This window comes from Miniopterus schreibersii, assembly GCF_964146895.1.
Source record: "Miniopterus schreibersii genome assembly, chromosome: 1".
NCBI classification, from domain to species: Eukaryota; Metazoa; Chordata; class Mammalia; order Chiroptera; family Miniopteridae; genus Miniopterus; species Miniopterus schreibersii.
In genome coordinates, this window is record NC_138101.1 from 68,535,956 (window position 1) to 68,557,190 (window position 21,235).

The 21,235-nt window shown below is 38.3% G+C and overlaps 1 protein-coding gene across 1 annotated transcript in view; it reads left to right on the forward strand.

Annotated features, from left to right (window-relative positions):
* ENPEP (glutamyl aminopeptidase) overlaps nt 1-21,235 on the forward strand; it is an 81,562-nt gene that overhangs the window by 16,687 nt on the left and 43,640 nt on the right. The window contains exons 4-8 of the mRNA XM_081123408.1: nt 11,104-11,224; nt 13,931-14,085; nt 14,714-14,827; nt 17,556-17,690; nt 19,949-20,014. Coding sequence (XP_080979534.1) covers nt 11,104-11,224; nt 13,931-14,085; nt 14,714-14,827; nt 17,556-17,690; nt 19,949-20,014 — 591 coding nt within the window. The remainder of the gene's footprint in view (nt 1-11,103; nt 11,225-13,930; nt 14,086-14,713; nt 14,828-17,555; nt 17,691-19,948; nt 20,015-21,235) is intronic.

Genomic DNA, 21,235 nt, shown 5'->3' on the forward strand with positions numbered 1-21,235 from the left:
AGTAATTTAGCAACAATTGAGGCCAGCCATTGATGGATTTTTTTACAACTATTGGCAAGAAATCTATCCCTAAAGTCTTTTCCAAATTTAGTTGATTGATTAAGAGTTTTAAAGTAAATAAAACCACTGAATTCTGTCCCAGAGAAACCAAAACAAAATACCCTGAACTGTACAAAATGTAGAGAGATTATATGATTTTTTAGTTATGTGAATTAACTCAAGTTAAAATGTGCCTCTCTTGCTCTTGCAGGAGTCATATCATGGGAACTAAATCCCCAATGGGCATGTTATTAACTTGATAGTTCAGCTCAAAGTCTCCCATTGGGATATACTGCAATCCATTTTCAAATCCAGAGCACTGTGAGTTATTAATATATTTTTAAGTTTTAAAAATTATAGATATAATACACATACATTGTAGAAAATTTGGAAGAAAAAAAGCAAATAGGGAAAAGGAAGAGTCCCCGTGTTACCATATGTAAAATTATTTTATTTAATTAATTAATTTATTTTTGTTTAAAATATTACAGATGTCCCTTTTTTCCCCCAATGACTCATTCCACCTCGTTCCACCCTCCTCCCCAGTCCCTCTCCCCACCATTGTCCCTGTCCTTGGGTTGTGCATATATGCATATAAATTCTTTGGTTACTCCCTCCCCCTCCACCCACCCGCCCCCCTCCCTCCCTCTGACATTAATCAGTCTCATCTATGCTTCCATGTCACTGAATCTATTCTGTTCATCAGTTTATTAAGTTCTGTAGATTCCACATATAAGCGAGATCATGTGATGTTTGTCTTTCTCTGCCTGGCTTATTTCACTTAGCATAATATTCTCCAGGTCCATCCATGCTGTCCCAAAGGGTACGAGATTCTTCTTCTTTACAGCTGCATAGTATTCCATGGTGTAAATGTCCCATGGCTTTTTTATCCACTCATCTACTCATGGGCACTTGGGCTGTTTCCATGTCTTAGCTATTGTAGACTGCGCTGCTATGAACATAGGGGGGCATAAGTTCTTTCTGATGAGTGCTTCAGGATTCTTAGGATATATTCCAGAAGTGGGATTGCTGGGTCAAAAGGCAGCTCCATTTTTAATTTTTTGAGGAACCTCCATACTGTTTTCCATAGTGGCTGCCCCAGTCTGCATTCCCACCAGCAGTGTACTAGGGTCCCCTTTCTCCACACCTTTGCCAGCAGGAGTTGTTTGTTGATTTGTTGATGGAGCCATTCTGACAGGTGTGAGGTGATACCTCATTATAGTTTTAATTTGCATCTCTCTGATGGTTAATAATGTTGAAAGTCTTTTCATATGTCTCTTGGCCATCTGTGTGTCCTCTTTGGAGAAGTGTCTATTCAGGTCCTTTGCCCATTTCTTAGTTGGGTTGTTTGTCTTCCTCTTGCTGAGTAGGGTGAGTTCTTTGTAGACTTTGGAAATTAGCCCCTTATCAGATACATCCTTGGCAAATATGTTTTCCCAGACCGTGGGAAATTATTAAGTTTGTGATCCTATCTGAGGTACATTTGAGCTTCATCCTCAGTAACTTTGCCAGAATTTTTAACTTCGCCCTAGTCTCCTAAAAACCAGATTCAGGACAAGTTAATGGCAAGGGGGATTCTGGTCCTGAAAAATAATTAAGTTCTAATTAAGTATTGAATTTCTTTGGGTCAGTTGACCTGTATCTTCTGTAAAGAAGGATGTGCTAAGAGGAGCATTTATCTTGCTAGAGATCATGCCAACCCCTGGCTTTCATGAGGAGAGGAAGTTGGGAGGAATTGTTCACTAAGAGAATGCTGGTTGAAAGTATCCATTTAGCCAGGCTGATATTATAAACATATTAATTCTAATAATCAGGAAAAGATTATATTGTACCTTCTTCCAAAAATTCTTACAGGATGATTCCTGAAGAGTTGCACCTAGAATTATACCTGTGACTGAATCCTTCCTACTCCTAGGTCTTCTAACTTGCTTCTGTCTCAGTCCATTGTTTGTCTGGATTGGGAAGATTGATCGAGGACAGAAAATATGGATGTCATGGATTTTTAAATACACTTTATTTTTTAGAGCTGTTTTAGGTTTTTTAATTTATGCATTCCTTACATGAAAATAGTCTTATTAGAAAAAAATGGATTGTTTTAATACTCAGATATATTTAGATATATTTTTAAACTTTTCGAGACTGACAGAAGAGTTGCAAAGATACAACAGAGTTCTCTTACAGCGTCTACCTGGATTCCTCCAGTATTGAAATCTTACATAACCATTTATCAATCACTCATCAAAACTAGGAAATTAATATTTGTATAAAACTATTAACTACTACAGCCTTTTTGGATTTCACCAGTTTTTTCCAATTAATGGTCTTTTTCTGTTTGAAGAACCAGTAGATGATACCATATTATATTTAGTCATATCTCCTAATTTCCTCCAATCTGTGTGACATTTTCTCTCTTCCCTTGCTTTTTTTTGATCTTGACATTTTTGAAGAGTACTGGTCAGACATTTTGTAGAATATCCTGCAATTTGGTTTTGTCTGATGTTTTCTCATGCTTAGACTGGGGTTTGGATTTGAGGAGAGTTTTGCAGAAGTGTGGTACCCTTCTTATCATATAATATATATCATATATCAGGAGTTACATGCTATTAAGATGACAATGCTGGTGATGCTAACTTTGAACTCTTGGTTAAGGTGATGTCTGCTGGGTTTCTCCACTGTAAATTACTGTTTTTCTTTTCCATGTTCTATTTGTTAGAAGCAATCACTAAGTACAGCACACACCCAAGGGGAAGGGAATTAAGCTGCACTTTCTCGTTGGAGAACTATCAAAGAATTTATGGATATATGCTCCCACTTATATGTGGAATGTAATGAACAAAATAAACCGATGAACAAAATAGAACCAGAGGCATAGAAGCATGGAACAGACTGACAGAGGTCAGAGGGGAGGGGCATGGAGAGGACTGGATGAAAGAAGGTGAAGAGATGAGCCAAAGAACATACATGCATAACCCATGGGCACAGACCACAGTGTGGAGATGGCAGAGGGAGGGGAGCTGCAGGGGCTGGGAGGAGGTGAGTAAGGCCCGGGGAGGGATGGGGGGTAACTGTAATAGTGTCAACAATAAATAAATAAAAGAATTTATGGATGTATGTTATAATCTCTTCAGTGATTAATAAACACATAGGAAGAGATAATTCAAGACTATGTAAATGTCCTATTTCTCCTTAAAATCTTGATGGGTCATTGTCACATGCCCCAGTGCATCTTGCCTACAGCAACTTTTGTCATGTTCTAATGGCAGTTTTCTACTTCCCTCAGAGCTACTTTAACATAGGCTCATTGTATTATTTTATAAAGATATTTTTGTTATGGTTTTGCTATTTCCTGAAGGATTTTGATTTTGATAACATTTTATAAGTTTTTAAATTCTTTTTTTTACCTGTTTATTCTAAATTAAGGGCTCTAATTTTCTCCAAAGGAATATATTTAATTTAGGAAGCCATAGAAGATTGCTAATGATTTTTATTTAAATTTTTTTTAAATGAAAAAAACTATTAATAAAAATAATATCAAGTTCTATGAAGTAAGTTAAATTTTTTTAAATGTTTATTTTTGCTTTTTTAAAAATTTGACTGCAGTAATAATAATCACCATGCGTCAAACACATTTTGATTCAAATACAAAGTGAGCTGCCGAGAAATGCTTTGTATGTCCTAAATGACAGTGCTTGGTTTCTTCTCAAACAGTACTTCACAGCAGCTGAGTTCTGAACATGTTTTCAATATTCATAGTTACAGCAGAAAAACTGTTCTTAGTCACCCAAACAACAAGCCAAGGTTTGCATATTTATGATCTGTCTATGGGTCAGGAGCAAATTAAAATTTAGAAAAAAGATATCACAGTCCTGGGATAAGGCCGTCACAAGCAAAACCCAAAAAAAAATAATATATCACTGTTCCTTTCCACCAAGTTTTACTTCCCTTCGACTTTCTGCCCACTGCTGAAAAAAACGTTTCGAAGAACGTAAACTTGTAAAATTAAACACATTGATAACATATTCAGTGATATCAACTATGTAACTTAAATATGCATTTATGGAATTAAAAACTATAAAATTATTTTCTCTTTCCCATCCTGCTACCTCAGCATTGATAATGAAACAGATTGTCCCTTCCATCAGATTGTTTTATTGGTCTTATCGAGCACCTACTATGTGCAGAAGGAAGATACTAAGCCCTAAAGGGAGTGAAATGTGCTAAGATACATGCAGCTCAATAGAGATGTGAAACAAAGGTGATCTCCACTGTGTAGTGTCACCCAAGCATGTTTTCAAGCCTTTGCTGGTTACACCATCCCTTTGAACACCAAAGCCCTCACCTTCGGTTTTAGGGGTCCTGCAATATCCTAGGCCACTTAAAGAGATGTGTCTCTTAGGAGCAGTTCAGATGAGACTCTGCAAAACCTCAACAGAGGAACAGGTTCTTATTCTGCTGGATGATAGGAAGTAGAAAGGCCGGCTGTTGTCGATAGGCAAAGTGACCATACATTTTATCATCTATAAAATATAAATAATGAGGTGTTATCAATTATTAATTATGACAAGAGATGTAAACAGGGAAGCAACAGACTTGGGCCATTCCTAGGCAAGCCTGGATGGATGGTCACCTTTACCAATAGAAGATGCTCAGCAGAAGAGTACAGGGAGGCGTGGATCCAGGGCACAGTCACCTGCAGTGCTCCCCACTGACCGGCTGCTGACCGGGGACAGTGGCCGTGGTGGCTGGCACTCCGTTCAAGCTGATCCCTTTCTGTTCCCGTGGTCTTTCCAAGTTCAGCGGCACCTTCACCTCAGACCCTAACACACCCCCTTCCAGATTCTTGTGCCATCAAGTGTACTTACTACCTCTCTCCTGGCCGAGGTGACTTTTACCTAGTTTTTTGTTTTTGGGGGGTTTTTTGGAGACAAAGCTATATCTAGATTTCACTCTATTTTATTTCCAATCTGTCTTTGGTTTGCAGTCTATTCTGTGGTTTGCATTTTTCTTGGCCTTCTGTTTTTATTGCTAAAAGCCTTTCCAAATGGGCTCTTACAAATCAAATGGTTTTGGTTTTCAAATTTATTGTGTGAGCATGAAAAGTGTATTTTGGAAGTAAAAAACTTAACTTTTCCTCTTCCCCCCTGCATTCTCCTAATGTTTCTAATGGTAACGTGGATGCCACAGTGTGGAGATCCCCAACATATGGGGAAGTACAGACAGAGAAAGTCACAGAGGTTAATAATTCTGTGTATTATCTCTAATGATACCAATGCTCTTGATAAGCCACGTGAAACTCATACGTGCCAAGCACCGCGTAGGCATTAGTGTGGTTGATGCTCACAAGAGTTCTGTGAGATGGGCACAGTAGTTAGCTCACTTTGCAGCTAGAGGAAGTCGGGTTTCCTTGGTGGGAATAGAGACAAGAGGCAGTTTGATATAGTTAAAAACAAGCTATGTACTAATTCTAGTGTCAGTTCTGCCTTAGACTTCATTTTTCTCATGTATACAATGAGGAAGTTTACTTTTAAAACTCTTCAAACTCAAATTTTAATTAGAGCTTACAACCTTATTTAAAACCCCTGTGGCTGTTGAATGTTGGAATTCAGATTTGTGCAAAGTGATATGGTAAAAATACTCTGTATTATTAACTACAGGGGGATCTGGGGCAGCACCTTGTAATCAAACAGTAATATTTCTGCAGCAATATTTTCATAGAGAGAAAAATTAAGATTATTAAAAAAAAAACCTCCTATCAGTTCGGATTAGATGATAATGCCAAATTAGTTTATTTTGAACATGTAAAAAGTTTTTTGATTTTCAGAGCTCTTTCAACTTTATAATTGTAGAAGCTGGACTAGTAAAAGGATTGGGGTAAAGTTATCAGTGATGCAAAATACTATGTTCTATTATTAATAATAATGTCAGATGCATAGAATTGATGTATAGAGTGAGACACTATATGAGAAAAGCTATATTATCTGGAAATTTTTAAGTACTCAGTAAAGCTGATAATTAATCATGCTGATTACACTCCTGGGCTTTCTCCTTGGTTTTGGTTTCAGAGACCTAATAATCATTGAATGGCTTCATTAGGTTGTTCTAAGCGAGGGAGATCTGGTGTGTCTAATCATTGTCAAAAGGACACATAAAGGGAGTGACAGTGACCAATCATGAATCAGGGCTTACATCCGGTTTCTCAAAGCCCTGGAGACACTTGAACGGAAGGGAAAATATTAAGAATTCTAAAACGATTCTTTACCGTAGGTTCCAACACGATCAGAGAAAAGCAGCAGCAACAATGCTGACGCAGGCGTGTCAGGCCCCGCACAAGAACGGTCAGCTGGACATGGCCTTAGAAAGCGCAGGCTCAGCAGGTTCAGTGGTTTGAGGCATGACTAACGGTGTCCGGCGGGGGCCTACCTCGATGGCCCAGTTTGCTTAGGGAATTTACTGTTTTTAAAAATGGAAAATATATGCATACAAGTTAGGTTCTTGAAGTCTAACAAACTTCATCTTTATGTATAAAGTTACTCATAAAGTCATAAGTCTTGTATAAACTTTATGTGTAACCTTCGGTAGAGTCCTTGAATAATCCGTACGCGACCCTTTTCGACGGTAAGAAGGAACAGAGCCCCGGAGCCTGCCTGCCCCCTCTCTGTGCCATCTGAATGTGTTTGAAAAGCCCTCTCCTTAGAGCAAGCGTGTAAACTGAAAGACGACAGTTCTTACTAAAACACGATGGCAGTTCAGGGGCAATTTTCTGATCTTTGTCACGGACAGAGCGCTGAGGCTTAGCAGATGATGGAGGGGTGCCAGCCCCCCTCGGAAGCCCGCAGAGAGGAGAGGGGGGTGCAGGCGGAGCCCGGGCGGAAGACGGGGTCAGAGAGCAGAAGGGCTGAGCTGAATGAAGGCACGAGGACAGAGGATACTTTTTAAATCTCCAAATCCAAACATCACAGGCCTTCTGCTGTGGAACGATGCCGCAGAAACTCCTGTGAGGCCCCAGATAGCAGGCAATGCTGGCACGTTGGCAGCGCCTTGAGAGTAAAAGCGTGCTTGTGATTTACGGCAGAGAGGACACACTCACAGGCATGCTTCGCGAATGACGTTACGAGGTTAATATCGTGCTATTGCCCAGCTCAGCTGATGAAAGCAGTGGTCATAAATGTGATCTATGAGCCTTCAAGATAAGAGTCGTGGCTCACAGGTGATGCAAAGACAGGACATAGTTCTGTGGGGTGGTGTTTCTCAGAAACAAAAGAGAAAGGGACTATTTTATCTTGATTGAGTTTACATTATATCAGTCCCACTCAAGGACACTGTGTTCCTGTTGCTGCCAACGACAGAAATGCTGAGAGTCAGAGAAACGGGATTGTATGGCCTCAGCGGCACTGAAGGGAGTCAGCCCACCGGCGTGGGAAATGAGATCTGGGTGAGAGAGCACATTGTCTTTCACCCCCCACATTGCTCCAGGTGGGGTGGGAGGCCTCAGGTGACCCCCCTCCCCTTTCTCAGCCCTCTCACCCTCCACATGTTATGTGCCGCACAGAAGCAGAGTGTAGACAGCGGTGGAGCGAGTCCAGAGGAGCCGCCCTTCCTGAAGTTTTTAATGGCGAGGAACAGACGTGGTGGGAATTCGGAGGGGGTTTTGTCACACTAATTAGTTCACAGATGAAAAATTCTGAGAAGCTCCATTTGCAACGTGGCAGTGCTGTCCGAACGCGACGGTTTTGGTTTCATGCGGGGCAGTTACCTTTGCTCTGTTAGTGGCCCCCAGCTGGACCCTTCGTTTCATTCAACCTCTTGGAAAATGCATGTCCTTGCAGGACAGGAGGGCCGAGAGGAGATGTATCACCACTTACGGCAAATTTAGAAAGAAAAGAAAAACCTCAGAGAATGTTGGGATGATCATTGAGTGAGCTGTGTTGCCTTTGGAGATAAAGACGATCGCATCTTCACTTACGCAAATAAAACAGAATGCCAGTTGCCCAGTGGAAGCGAGAACAGTGAGCTAGCGCTGGCAGCTCCGGGGGTGCCCCCTCAGAACTCGCCCTTGAGACGATTGGCCTCGCCATTGTCTTTCGCTTCCCAGAAAGGACGGCTCAGATGTGTGCCTAAGCGAAAACCAGAAGTAGCGATGCATTTGAAATAATATAGAAGGAAAGTAGACATAATTTTTTTTTTTAAAAAAAATAAGTCACTTACTTTGGTTAGGTATCTGGGCTGGAACTAACCAGAAGACTGCATCTTTTGCTTTATTTAAGGGTTTTGAATCATTTCTTAAATTCAGCAAATATACTTTATTTAAAGTCTTCACAACAATTTTAAAAAGACATTTTTAGAGCAGTGTGTAAGTTTAGTTTACAATGAAATTGATTTAACTAAATTAAGGGAAGGGTCAAAGATTACACATATATCCTCTGCTCCCTCACATACTAGTATCTTTTTTTTTTTAACCAAGGATGAACCTATATTGACACATCATAATACCCAAAGTCCATGAGTCCATCGTTTACTTCAGGGTTCACTCTTGCTTATACATTCTATGGGTGTCAATAAATGTACAATTATACACACACACACACACACACACACACACATATATAATTATATCATACAGAGCACTTTCGCTGCCCTTAAAATCCTGTGCTTCACCTATTCCTCCCTTCCTCCCCGCCCCCCACCCCAGGCAAACACTGATCGCTCTACCGTCCCTATAGTTTTGTCTCTTTCAAAATGTCACTGAGTTGGAATCATATAGGATGTAGCCTTTCCGGATTGACTTCTTTCATTTAGTAATAGGCATTTAAGTTTTCTCCCTGTCTTTTTGTAGTTCCATAGCTTATTTCTCTTTAAACAACATAATTTCCCATTGTCTGGATGTACCACAGTTTATCCATTCACCTGCTAGGAAACAACCTTGGTTGCTCCCAAGTTTGGGGAATTACGAATAAAGCTGCTATAAACAGCCAAGTGCAGGTATTTGTGTGGACATCTTTTGAACTGCTTTGGGTAAATACCAAAGAGAGTGACTGCTGGATCATACGGTAAGAGTATATTTTGTAGGAACTGGTGTCCTGTCTTCCAAAGTGGCTGTAGAATTTTACATTCCCAAGAGCAGTATGTGACAGTTCCCGTTGTTCCTCCTCACCAGCGCTTGGTGGTGTCGGTGTTCCAGATTTTGGCCTTCTAGTAGGTGTGTAGTGTCTAGTAGGTGCGTAGTGTCTAGTAGGTGTGTAGCAGTATCTCGTTTTTGCATTCACATCTCGTTGATAGCACGTGATGTAGAGCATCTTTTCATATATTATTTGCCATCTGTATATCTTCTTTGGTGAGGTATCTGTTAAGGTCCTTGGTCCATTTTTTAATCTGGTTGTTTTCTTGTTGAGTTTTAAGGATTCTTTGTATATGTTGGAGAACATACCTTTATCAGATGTGTCTTTTGCAAATAATTTGCTCTCAGCCTGTGGCTTGTCTTTTCATTCTCTTGATATTATCTTTCACAGGGCAGAAGTTTTTACTAAAGTCCATATTGTCAATTATTTCTTTCATGGATCGTGCCTTTGGTGTTGTATCTAAGAAGTCATCTTTACATCCAAGGCCATCTAGGTTTTGTCCTGTGTTATCTTTTAGGAGTTTTATAATTGCATATTCTACATTTTGGTCAATATCCATTTGAGTTAATTTTTGTGAAAGATTTTATTTTCTGCACATGTATGTTCAGTTTAGGCACTTTTAAAAATATATATATATATTTTTATTGATTTCAGAGAGAGGGAGAGGGAGAGAGATATAGAAACATCAATAATGAAGGAGAGTCTTTGTTGCCTCCTGCATGCCCCCTGCTGGGAATCGAGCCCACAACCCGGGCTTGTACCCTGACTGGGAATCGAACCTCGATCTCCTGGATCTTAGGTTGATGCTCAACCGCTGAGCCACGCCGGCTGGGCAGCACTATTTGCTTTTTAAAAAAACTGTCCTGCTCCATTGTATTGCCTTTGCTGTCTCGTCGAAGATCAGTTGATTACATTTATGTTGGTCTATTTCTGGTCTTTCTATTGTGTTATATTTATCTATGTGTGTATTCTTTTGCTAATACCTCACTGTCTTAATTACTGGAGCTTTATAGTAAATCTTGGAATCAGATAGTATCAGTCCTCCAACTTTGTTTTTCCTCTTTCAACATTGTGTTGGCTCTTGTGGGTCATAAGTGCTTAGAATTGGTTTTGAGGGTATCTATACTTGGTTTAAAGATTTAGAGAATGATGTAGCTTATCAAGGTGCCTCCCTCTCAAGAAAATTTTGAATCAGCATATATTAGATTCTTGGAATAGAATAGCTAAAATATCAAAACAGTCATTTGGGTAGTGATGGATAGAATAGAACAATTTATTCTATTGATTTAATAGAACAAATCAATCATGTCATTTTTCTCATCTAAAGAGCCTATGGTAAACATGTATCCAAGAGCTCTTTATTTTTTATTATTTTTTTATTTTTTAAATATATCTTTATTGATTTCAGAGAGAGGAAGGAAGAGGGAGAGAGAAACATCAATGATGAGAGAGTCATTGATTGGCTGCCTCCTGCACGCCCCCAACTGGGGATCGAGCTCCAAGGGCTCTTTAGATGAGAAAGATCACATGATTGATTTCCTCAAAGACAAATTACACAGAGATGATAGATAGATGATGGATCGATTGATAGATTATAGATAGATGGTAGGTAGATAGGAAAATGGATAGATGGGTAGATACATAGATACATAGACATTAAAATGGCAATATATGTTCTAAATGGAAAAAAGCAATAACATTTAAAAAATGTATTGAACAGTATGCCAACCATTGCCTTAAATTATTTCTAGCCATTGAAATCACTCAGTGAACTATGCAGTATTTTTTCACTTTCCACATGAGCCTCAGCGACGTGAAGAGATTTGTCCATGCAGAACTGAGATTCATATAGGTTTATTTGGCTTTAAAGCCCACCTTCTTTCCACTACTTCGTGTGCTTTACCAAATGAAGAGTCATTTCACGGAATGTTTGTGTTTTGTTTAACAGCTTACTGTGTATGTCCAGCCAGAGCAAAAGCACACAGGTGAATATGCTGCCAACATAACTCAAAGTGTGTTTGATTATTATGAAGAATACTTCGCTATGGAGTACGCACTTCCTAAATTAGGTGAGAATCATTTTTTGTTTTCTTATTTTTAATATTGCTTTTATTTTTGCCTAAGTTAACTCCCTTCCTCCAGTTCTATCGTCCTTAGTTAATACTCATCCTTGTCTTTTTCGTTTATGCCTACAGTATGTGCCTAATACTTAGGAGGTGTGGAAAGAATCCGTTTTGGATTCCTCCAAGAATAATGTTGATACTCTCTTCTTACCTGATAAATATATAGTCTTTTATCTCCAAATAAAAATTAAAGTATGGTATTGCACAAAACTGCAGATGTTCATAATGATGGAGCCAGAAATAGCAATCTAGGTCAGTTAATTTCAAAATTAGTACCCATCCTAACAGCTTACCTTGCCTCCCTACCATCAGTGAGTTGGGAAATAAGAGGAATAAATGATGCTGCCGAAGCCCCATGTGCCTCCAGTCTTTCTATTGTTGTGCAAGACTAGTTCTAGATTCTCCAGCACTTAAAATGAAACAATGGTGCCCGGCCGGCCGTGGCTCAGCGGTTGAGCGTCGACCTGGAATCGAGGCAATCAGGGTTCGATTCCCGGTCAGGGCACATGCCCGGGTTGCGAGCTCGATCAATGACTCTCTCATCATTGATGTTTCTGTCTGTTTCTCTCCCTCTCCTTTCCTCTCTCTGAAATCAATAAAGATATATTTAAAAAAATGATATTGATATGATACTTCCATTAATAGCAGAAATTCTTTATTAGTAAGCTTGAATGGTATTAGCAAAGACTTTAAATGGAACACCCACATTGATGTCTGTAGGGATGAAATAAAGGTGACAAGGAAACAAAGCAACCAACACTTGGCTTCTCTCTTACTGTTTCTGCCCTTATTTTGGTATAATTCTCGATGCCAAGCGCCTGGGATGCCAGATTCTCTACATGGGAATGGCTGTTGGTCTAAGCAAGCTCGTAGATGCCTGATTTTCTCTTCAATGGCAGTGGATCCAATTTCTTTTTTGATTGCTCCGCAACTACTATCAATAGAGGAGACAGGAAAAGAAACAACTTTCCATCAAAATCAGAATAATGTTTAATAAAATTTTCAGCACATCAATTTAAAGTCTCTTTATCTCACTTGTACCACCCAAGAAAACCTTGGAGGTGGAAATCGCACCAATTTATTTTTCTCTTCTCCTTGCTTTGTCCCTTCCTCTCCACCACCACCACCACCATCACCACTACTTCTACTCCAACAATTGCTGCAAGTACTGCTACTACTGCAACTATTATTACTACTGTAACTACTACAATAATAACTGCTACAACTTCTGCTACTACTAACTACTACAACTTCTCTTCCTCCTTCTCTGCCTTCATATTTCTACCTGCATTTCAATCCTTTCAATATTCTCTATCTTAGACTTTCCTTAGAGATGACTTCTGCATTTATTATACTCCCCAAATTAGATTATACTCCATAATACTATGGAAAATATTGGCCCTTGTGGGAAATACTTCTCTACTTTTTTTTTTAAATATGTCTTTATTGATTTCACAGAGAGGAAAAGAGAGAGACAGAGAGAGAGAGAGAGAAACCAATAATGAGAAAGTCATTGATCGGCTGCCTCCCGCATGCCCGGCTGGGGATTGAGCCCACAACCCCAGGCATGTGCCCTGACCGGGAATCGAGCTGTGATCTCCTGGATCCTAGGTCGATGCTCAACCCCTGAGCCATGCCCAGCTGGGCCTCCTCTAGCTTTTAAGTGGTATTCTTATGAAAAGAATAACCAAACCTAAGAATGAAGATAACATGAAAAGGAAACTACAGCTATAATCTTGACCTTCATATGTGATATATCCATTTTGATTCCTCTATAAAATGCTTTAAGAATCTTTATTTCAACCAGAAAAGGCCTTTCTTATATATTAGATGAAATTTTAATTTATTTTTATTTATGTGCCTCATGTAAATTCTGTGTAATGATAAATAAATTATATTCTTATTATAGTTTATTAACTGGAGAATTCTGTCCAGTAATCAAGCAGAATATTTTCTGTTTTTGGACTTAACATAGAACTAATCAACACTGCCTCTTCCTGTCAGATAATATGTCTAAGATTATAGGCCCCACAAAAATAAGGAATAGGAAGTTATGATAGAATTCAACATTTTAGACCTGGAAGGGAATTTAGAGAGAATATGTTCAATTCCATCTTGATCCAGCTAACTTAATCCATACAAGTGGTTGGTAAATTACTTGATTTGTAAGGAATCAGGTTGATCTCAAATTGTACAGAGTTAGGGAAAAAGTAGAATTTATATTTTCTAATCTGTAACCTTAGATAAAAATATATTTTTGTGCACTTGGAAGCTCTTCTAAGTCCTCATTTGAAAACTTTATTATCTTAATTTTTCACAGCTTATCCACCAAACAGATACTCTGTATTATCTAAGTGAAAATGATTTTGAGCTAATAAAAATGAAAGCACAAAGAGGAACAATTACAGAGGGCTTGAAAAGAGCATAGCCATTAGTAAAAATGTGTAATTAATAAAACTGCCATTAAGAAACAAGACACATTGATATCTGAAGCCAACAGGAAAAGAGCCTGGAAATTTTGAGTGCATGAAGACTGAAAAGTTATTTTTAGATTTTTAAAAATACATTCATCCAGAGAACGTAGGTTATTAAGAAATGTTATGAACAAATGGAAAGAATGTACTTCTCGCTGGACTCTTTCTTTTTCCGTAGATAAGATCGCTATTCCAGACTTTGGCACCGGAGCTATGGAGAACTGGGGGCTCATCACGTACAGAGAAACAAACCTGCTCTATGACCCCCAGGAATCAGCCTCATCAAACCAGCAGAGGGTGGCCACAGTGGTTGCCCACGAACTTGTGCATCAGGTATAGATTCTTAGCATCAAATTTTAAAACATGGTTTAGACCACAGTAATAATTGAAATAGATTATAGCTTAGCGAATTAAAAATAGCCAACTCAGAAAATCCTGCTTGAAAGTCTTTCTTAGCTCTAATAAATATTTTACCATAGAGATACTTTTAAGACACATTGTTTTGCCTTTAGTGAACATACAAGAAGCCTACCTACAACTTTGAATATTCCTAGTAATACCTAAATAATGGCAAGAAACAGGAAAATTTAAGATGTTTTTATTTATTTATTTATTTATTTTTTAATATATCTTTATTGATTTCAGAGAGAGGAAAGGAGAGGGAGAGAGAGAGATAGAAACATCAATGATGAGAGAGTCATTGATCCAGCCCGCAACCCGGGCATGTGCCCTGACCGGGAATCGAACCCCGATCGCCTGAATCCTAGGCTGATGCTCAATTGCTGAGCCACGCCTGGCCGGGCTTAAGATATTTTTAAAACCAGGAGATAAGTGCTAAGAAAGCCTACCACTTCTGTCTCAAGTGACAAAATTTACATGAGCAAATAAATGTATTGAAATTTTCTATGCCTGTACCAAAGGCACAAGAATTTAACTATCACTTTGTTGCTTATCATTTCAGTGGTTTGGAAACACTGTGACCATGGACTGGTGGGAAGACTTGTGGCTAAATGAAGGCTTCGCTTCCTTCTTTGAGTTCCTGGGAGTAAACCATGCAGAAAAAAATTGGCAAATGGTGAGTGCTAAACACATAAACTCCAAATCTTAGTTTTCTAATGCAAAAGCAGATGGAAGCATGTGGACTATGACCCTGAGTCCTAAGCCAAGGAAGTGGTGAATTGGGAATTCCATTGTGAGATTGGGGTGGAGCCAGATGGTTATACTCAACTGTACCTCGCTCAGAGCCTATGGCCAGGCCCTGGAAGGCAGCTGACCACCAGGGTCTGAGTATATCCTTGACAGAGTCACTCAAAAACATGTGTCAAGGTGGGGAAAAAATAGCTAGCTTAGACAATGCCAACTCTGTGTTCAAGGAAGTATCTGTAGTGCTAACCCTTTGAAAAATGTCTAAGCCTAATTTTGTAAATGACTTACTTTTCACAGGTCACTGAAATAGTGTGACAAAGAGAGAAAAGCATAAACTTAGTTCAATTCAGGTTCAAATCCTAGATGCATCATTTCTTAGATGCTTTACAGGGAATGTGACCTTGAGCAAGTTACATATCCTTTCTGAGTCAGTTCAGTTTAAAAGCTCCCAAACTGTAAATGTAATTACTATTATTATACTGTGTGTCCCTGAGGGGACTGGAATAGAAGCTTCTGTGAACTCTACAGATATTTCTTTCCAAAAAGCTAGATCTGTTTGTATTTATATTTAGATAGTGAAAGCATTCTTATCTGTATATATGAAAGAATAAGCTTGTAGATGTGTGCAAGGAGAGAAATTACAGCTGTGTTCTGTGTAGACTACTGCCCTCTGCTGGACAGAATAAAAAGACAATGTTAAATGCTTGAAGCCCTTACAGTTTCCACAACTTAGTACTTTAAAAAGTGAAAGTTAATTTGTAATAACTGTTTCTTTATAAATATAATTTACATAAGCATTTTAAACCATGAAACTATTGCCATTTTAGGCCAGATAATTCTTTATTGTGGGCTGTTGTCCTGTGTCTTGTAGAATATTTAGCAGCATCTTGGGCCTTTACCTACTATATCTACTAGATGCCAGTAATCTTCCCATTCCAGTTGTAAAACCAAAAGTGCCTTCCCATATTTCTAGATGCCTCTTGGAGGACAAAAATGTAATCCTCTGATTGAGAACTACTCATCTATACTGAAAATTGCTGATTTCATAATTTATTGAAATTAAGCTATTAAATGAAAAACAATTGTCTTTTATTTTCTTTAAAGTAACCTAATGTCCTTCTTGTAGCAAGATATTATAAGAAATTATAACATTTTAATGCTGTTATATATAATCCATAATATTTTAACATTCCAATTTTAGTGTTTCAAAAACACCAATTAAATTCCAGAAGAATTTAGTAAGCAGCTCTTAAATGAAATTTAATCACATGATTCAACTCATTCATTCTTTATCCATTCCTCATTCAGTAAACACTATAAAGAACCCAAAGCTGAATAAAAAATTTCTGCCCCTAAGGAGTTCCCAAATTAGTGTCTTGTGGGTGGAGAGGACAGATAAAGATGCACCATAAGGGAGGTTGGTAAGTACCACAATAGTGGAGCCTCATTTTACAGGTGAAAATGCGATGCTCCGGAAGGGAATATAACTTTCCATTGTCACACAGACAATTGGTAGCACAACTAAGACCAGAGTCAAATTTTCTGACACTGAGAACAGGACTCTGTCTACTTACCTAAATGTTTTACAGGGACAGAAAAAAAGTCCAAGTCAAAATTACCTTGATTGACAGTCATCACTTAGCAGTCATCACTCTAATATTCTGTAACCTCAGGCAGAAATATATTTCTGTGCACTTGGAAACTCTGTACTTCTAAGTCCTCATTTGAAAAGTTTATTCTCTTAATTCCTCACAGTTTACCTTGATTGACAATAGTATCTTGCCTATTATAAAAGGAAATCAGAAAATGTAAACTAATTTTTTTAAGTCAGTAAGCCCAATAAAGCTTTTGATTTTTTTTTATTAGTAGTGGTTTTAAAAAGTTGGATTTTTAGAATCTAATTGATAAAGGATCAAAATAACAATAGCAGCTGTGTTAAGTTTTCCTTCTATGCCAGGTACTGTGCCAACTGCATTAGCTCATTGAATCAGCTGCACAGTTCTAAAAACTAAATGCCATCATTACCCTATCTAACAGGTAAGGGAATTTATTTAAACTTACATGTCAAGAAAATGGGAAAACTGAGCTTTGAACCGAGGAATTCTGACTACAGCTCTAGACCACTCAATAACTCTATTTTGGTGAGAAAACAGGACTGGAATGAGAAGGTGATTGTTAATTAGAACTGAAGCAAAAGTTAATGTTTTCTTCAATTAATTATATATCATCCAAATTCCAATGATTAGTTGACGAGTTTTCTTTTTAAAACCCAAACATCAATTTTTGGTAAGTCAATGTGTTTCCTCCCTTAATTTTCAGAGCAAATCTGTGAGGTGATATTCCCACTGCACAGATATGGAAACAGGGCTTGAAAAGTTCGGCGCGTGTCTGAAAGCCAGAAACAGAATTCACAGATGCTTGTGCCTTCTTGGCCTGAAATAGAGAGGCAAGTCAAAGGAGTTAAAAACAGGAGTAGATAATAGAATCAGTGTAGACCAACTAGTGTAAAATAAGATTAATTTGAACACCTAATGTTTGTTTTAAATAATTGAAGTCATTCATGTTTATTTCCCCCACTGTGTGTTATATACATGATGCTGAAATATGAACAGTGTAAAGGAAGCACTTCATTTCTTTGGTTCTTTCTGTCATTTTAGCGGGACCAGATGTTGCTTGAAGATGTGCTTCCTGTACAAGAGGATGATTCTTTGATGTCTTCACACCCAATTGTTGTCACCGTGACCAATCCTGATGAAATAACATCTGCCTTTGATGGAATATCCTACAGCAAGGTGGGGAAAATATGGCATAGTTTTTCATATCTTCCTGCTTAGTGACTTTTGTTTCAGTAAATGCCCCAAAATGACAGTAAGAGGGTTAGATTATGTGAATGGGCTTTGGAAACACTGTAGGACTTACCCTGAGTGCCAAGTATTCAATAGCTACTTTTCAGCGAAACCGATCAATGCTGATCACTGTCTCAGGATTTTGAAGCAGATTTTTTCAAATTTCTCTTTCTACTTTTGTTTATTACAGCTCTCATTCTGATAATTGAACATTTACACTTTAAGCCTCAAGTTTTAAATTGTTTTATTTGATTTTTTTAAAAGGCAGTAGATCTTTTTCTCCCCACGTGGTCAACAAGAAATGCCATAAATGTGGACACCTTTTCTACTAGAATCCTTTAGTGCTTATAATAAGTATTTAAATCCATCTCAGTTTGGAGGAATGACTCTTACCTGTTTTTAGATAAGATTTAATGATGACTTTGTTAACATGTTGTAAACGGGGCAGTTTTATCCATTATAATTCTATGAAAAGTGGCTGAAAAATCTGTAGTGACCCAGAGGTTTCTGTTGCCCATTTTCTTCCACAACACGTCCTACAGCTTCCTCTCTAAACAGGTCCAGACCTGAATGCAGCATAATTTTGTGATTTTTCCACCTCAGCTTCTTAGAGTTTACACACTATGTTAAGTTGCTCAAAAGCCACTGAAAAGTAATACATTTTGTTATTCTGAGTGATACCTAAAGTTTTATATAAGAAAAAATATTATAATTATTAAAGTGCATGTTAGATAAAATTGACTGGAGTAAAAGAAAAGCCTTCTATATACTAGTATTTGAAATATACAGCATCATCTGTTTTGTCTTTTTCTCTCACCTATTCCTATGGCATTTTCAGGCTCCCTTTATTTCTTTCACATTGTCAGTGATTCTTTTTCATCTTTCTGTTAAAATGAAAGTTTCCAGTCCAGAGTATATTCCAGTAACTCACAAGAGGAAGCTTATATTAATTGAGTCAGTTTTTTTCCTGAGTCCTGGGTACTCCATGGGTTTATGATATTAGGTCAGAAATAAATAGATGTTTCTAATTCTTCTATGTACAAAAATAATTTATAGTGCTCAATAAATTATAGTAAAAAAATACTAGCTTAAATGTTTTTCTGCTTAGTTACTTGAACATTGATTTAAAATTCTGTTAATAGGAAATTTTAGTGCTAATATTATACCATGTGAAAAGAATGTAGAGAGCAGGGGGATTCATCAGATTCTTCAGACTAAAGAAAACCCCATGAGATAAGACACTTTTGAAGGGAAGGATTTTATGCCTAAATTATCTATCTATCATCTATCTATCTATCTATCTATCTATCTATCTATCTATCTATCTATCTATCTATCTATCATCTATCTATCTATCTATCTATCTATCTATCTATCTATCATCTATCTATCTATCTATCATCTATCTATCTATCTATTATCATCTATCTATCTATCTATCTATCTATCTATCTATCTATCTATCTATCTATCTATCTATCTATCTATCATCTACCTATCTCTATCATCTATCTATCATCTATCCATCTATCATCTATCTATCATCTATCTATCTATCTATCTATCTATCTATCTATCTATCATCTATCTATCTATCATCTATCTATCTATCTATTATCATCTATCTATCATCTATCATCTATCTATCTATCATCTATCTCTATCTATCATCTATCTATCTATCATCTATCTATCAATTAATCAATTTGTCATCTATATTATACTATTTGACAAGGTAGTTTCTCAAATATCTACTTCCCTCTGTTAAATATAATTCTTTTTCAAGTATTGAAATGTACATTATAAGTAGACAAAATTGCATCCTGAAACCGCTTCTCTTTTTCATGAAAGAACACAGCATTTCTGAAACGTTCTCTCCTTCCCTTTCATTAAAAAGGCCCCCTCTGCTGGTTCATTGTGTGAACTGCAATAATTGCTTGAACCTCAAGTCTCTGAAATGCTGGGTATTTTGTCCATTTCGATTTCTCTTGACCTGTAAGTTATTTCAGATGCACAGGTGCAGGGGGCGGGCCAAGGGGCATTGTTTCCCTAAAGTCACAAAGCTATAACCATGTAATTTAGCAGAATCCTCTTCAAGAAGTCTCACAAATATAATCATCAAATACTAGTCACCACAGTAATTACTGATATTTGTCCCTTACGTGTCTTTTATTAGTTTAATTTCTCATTCTTTTCCATCACAGGGAGCTTCCATTCTGAGGATGATTGAAGACTGGATAACACCACAGAAATTTCAAAGAGGATGTCAGGTATGGTTTTTTATTTTTAATGATATTAAAAGTAAACTACATCGATATGCGGCTGATGAATGTTAAGATAATATAATTAATTAAGGGTAATTCCCTTTTAACTTTTACTTTCCTTACTCAGGGGTAAATAATAAAACATTAAAAAGTGATTTCACATCCACTTAAGTGCCTACACAGTAATTACCCTGTGGCAAAAGTTTCATGGGGTATTTTAAACAAATGACTTCGTCTGTTTTGGGTTTTTTGTATCTCCTTTACCTGCGGGTGGGTCTGCAAAATGCCACAGACTGAGTGGCCCGAACAACAGACTCTTATTTTCTCGCAGTTCTGGAGGCTCAGGGGGCGAAGATGAAAGTGCCGTATATTCACATTTGGGCCCGGGCTGTCTTCCTCCTGGCTTGCAGATGGCCACCTTCTCGCTGTGTCCTCACATGGCAGAGAGAGGGAGATAGCTTGTGTCTCCTATGAGGACACTGATCCCATCTCAACCTAAATACCCCCCCCAAAGGCCTCACCTCCAGTTACCGTTACATTGGCATTGAGGATTAGGACTTCAAAGTGTGAATTTCTGGGGAAGACAAGTTAGTCTGTAGCAACGTGACCTAAAAATATAAACCTATCTATTAAAGTCTTCTCTTACGGGTTTTAGAAAGGCTTTTTCCTTATGACTGGATTTGAAAATGGTTAAGGTAAACGTTCCTAGTAGGGTGGAGTCGGTGGATACAAAGGGCCTGCTTCCTTTGGAAATGGAAATGACAATAGACTTTCTGAAGCAGTTCACATATCCCCCTCAAGCTTATTTCTCCCATCACATGTTTCGGTTTCACTCTGTCCTTCTAGCAGACTCTAAGCCAGTTGTCTCAGGGTCTTATAGTACCAAGCAGCGACAATGTGGCCCTCACCCTGTCTGCAGTGGGCCCCGCAGCGGCCTGGACATGGACCCGCCTTGCTGGTGTCTGCCTCCCACCTCCGTCTCCCCTGGTGTCCTCGGTAGTTAGGCAGATGGTGTCCAACCCGTAACGTGGGGCGCAGGTCAGAGCAGTGGCCCTGTCACTTCCCGCAGAGCATGCGTGCAGTGGCTTCCCAGGGCCGGGCCTGTCCCGCAGACCTCTGACTCTCACCACCACCGCTTCTGGGGCGTCAGGACTTCCTACACTGCCCCAAGAGGAAATGGCCCCCTTCGTCCCAATACGAAAATGCCCGGTCACTGTTAAAGTAAGA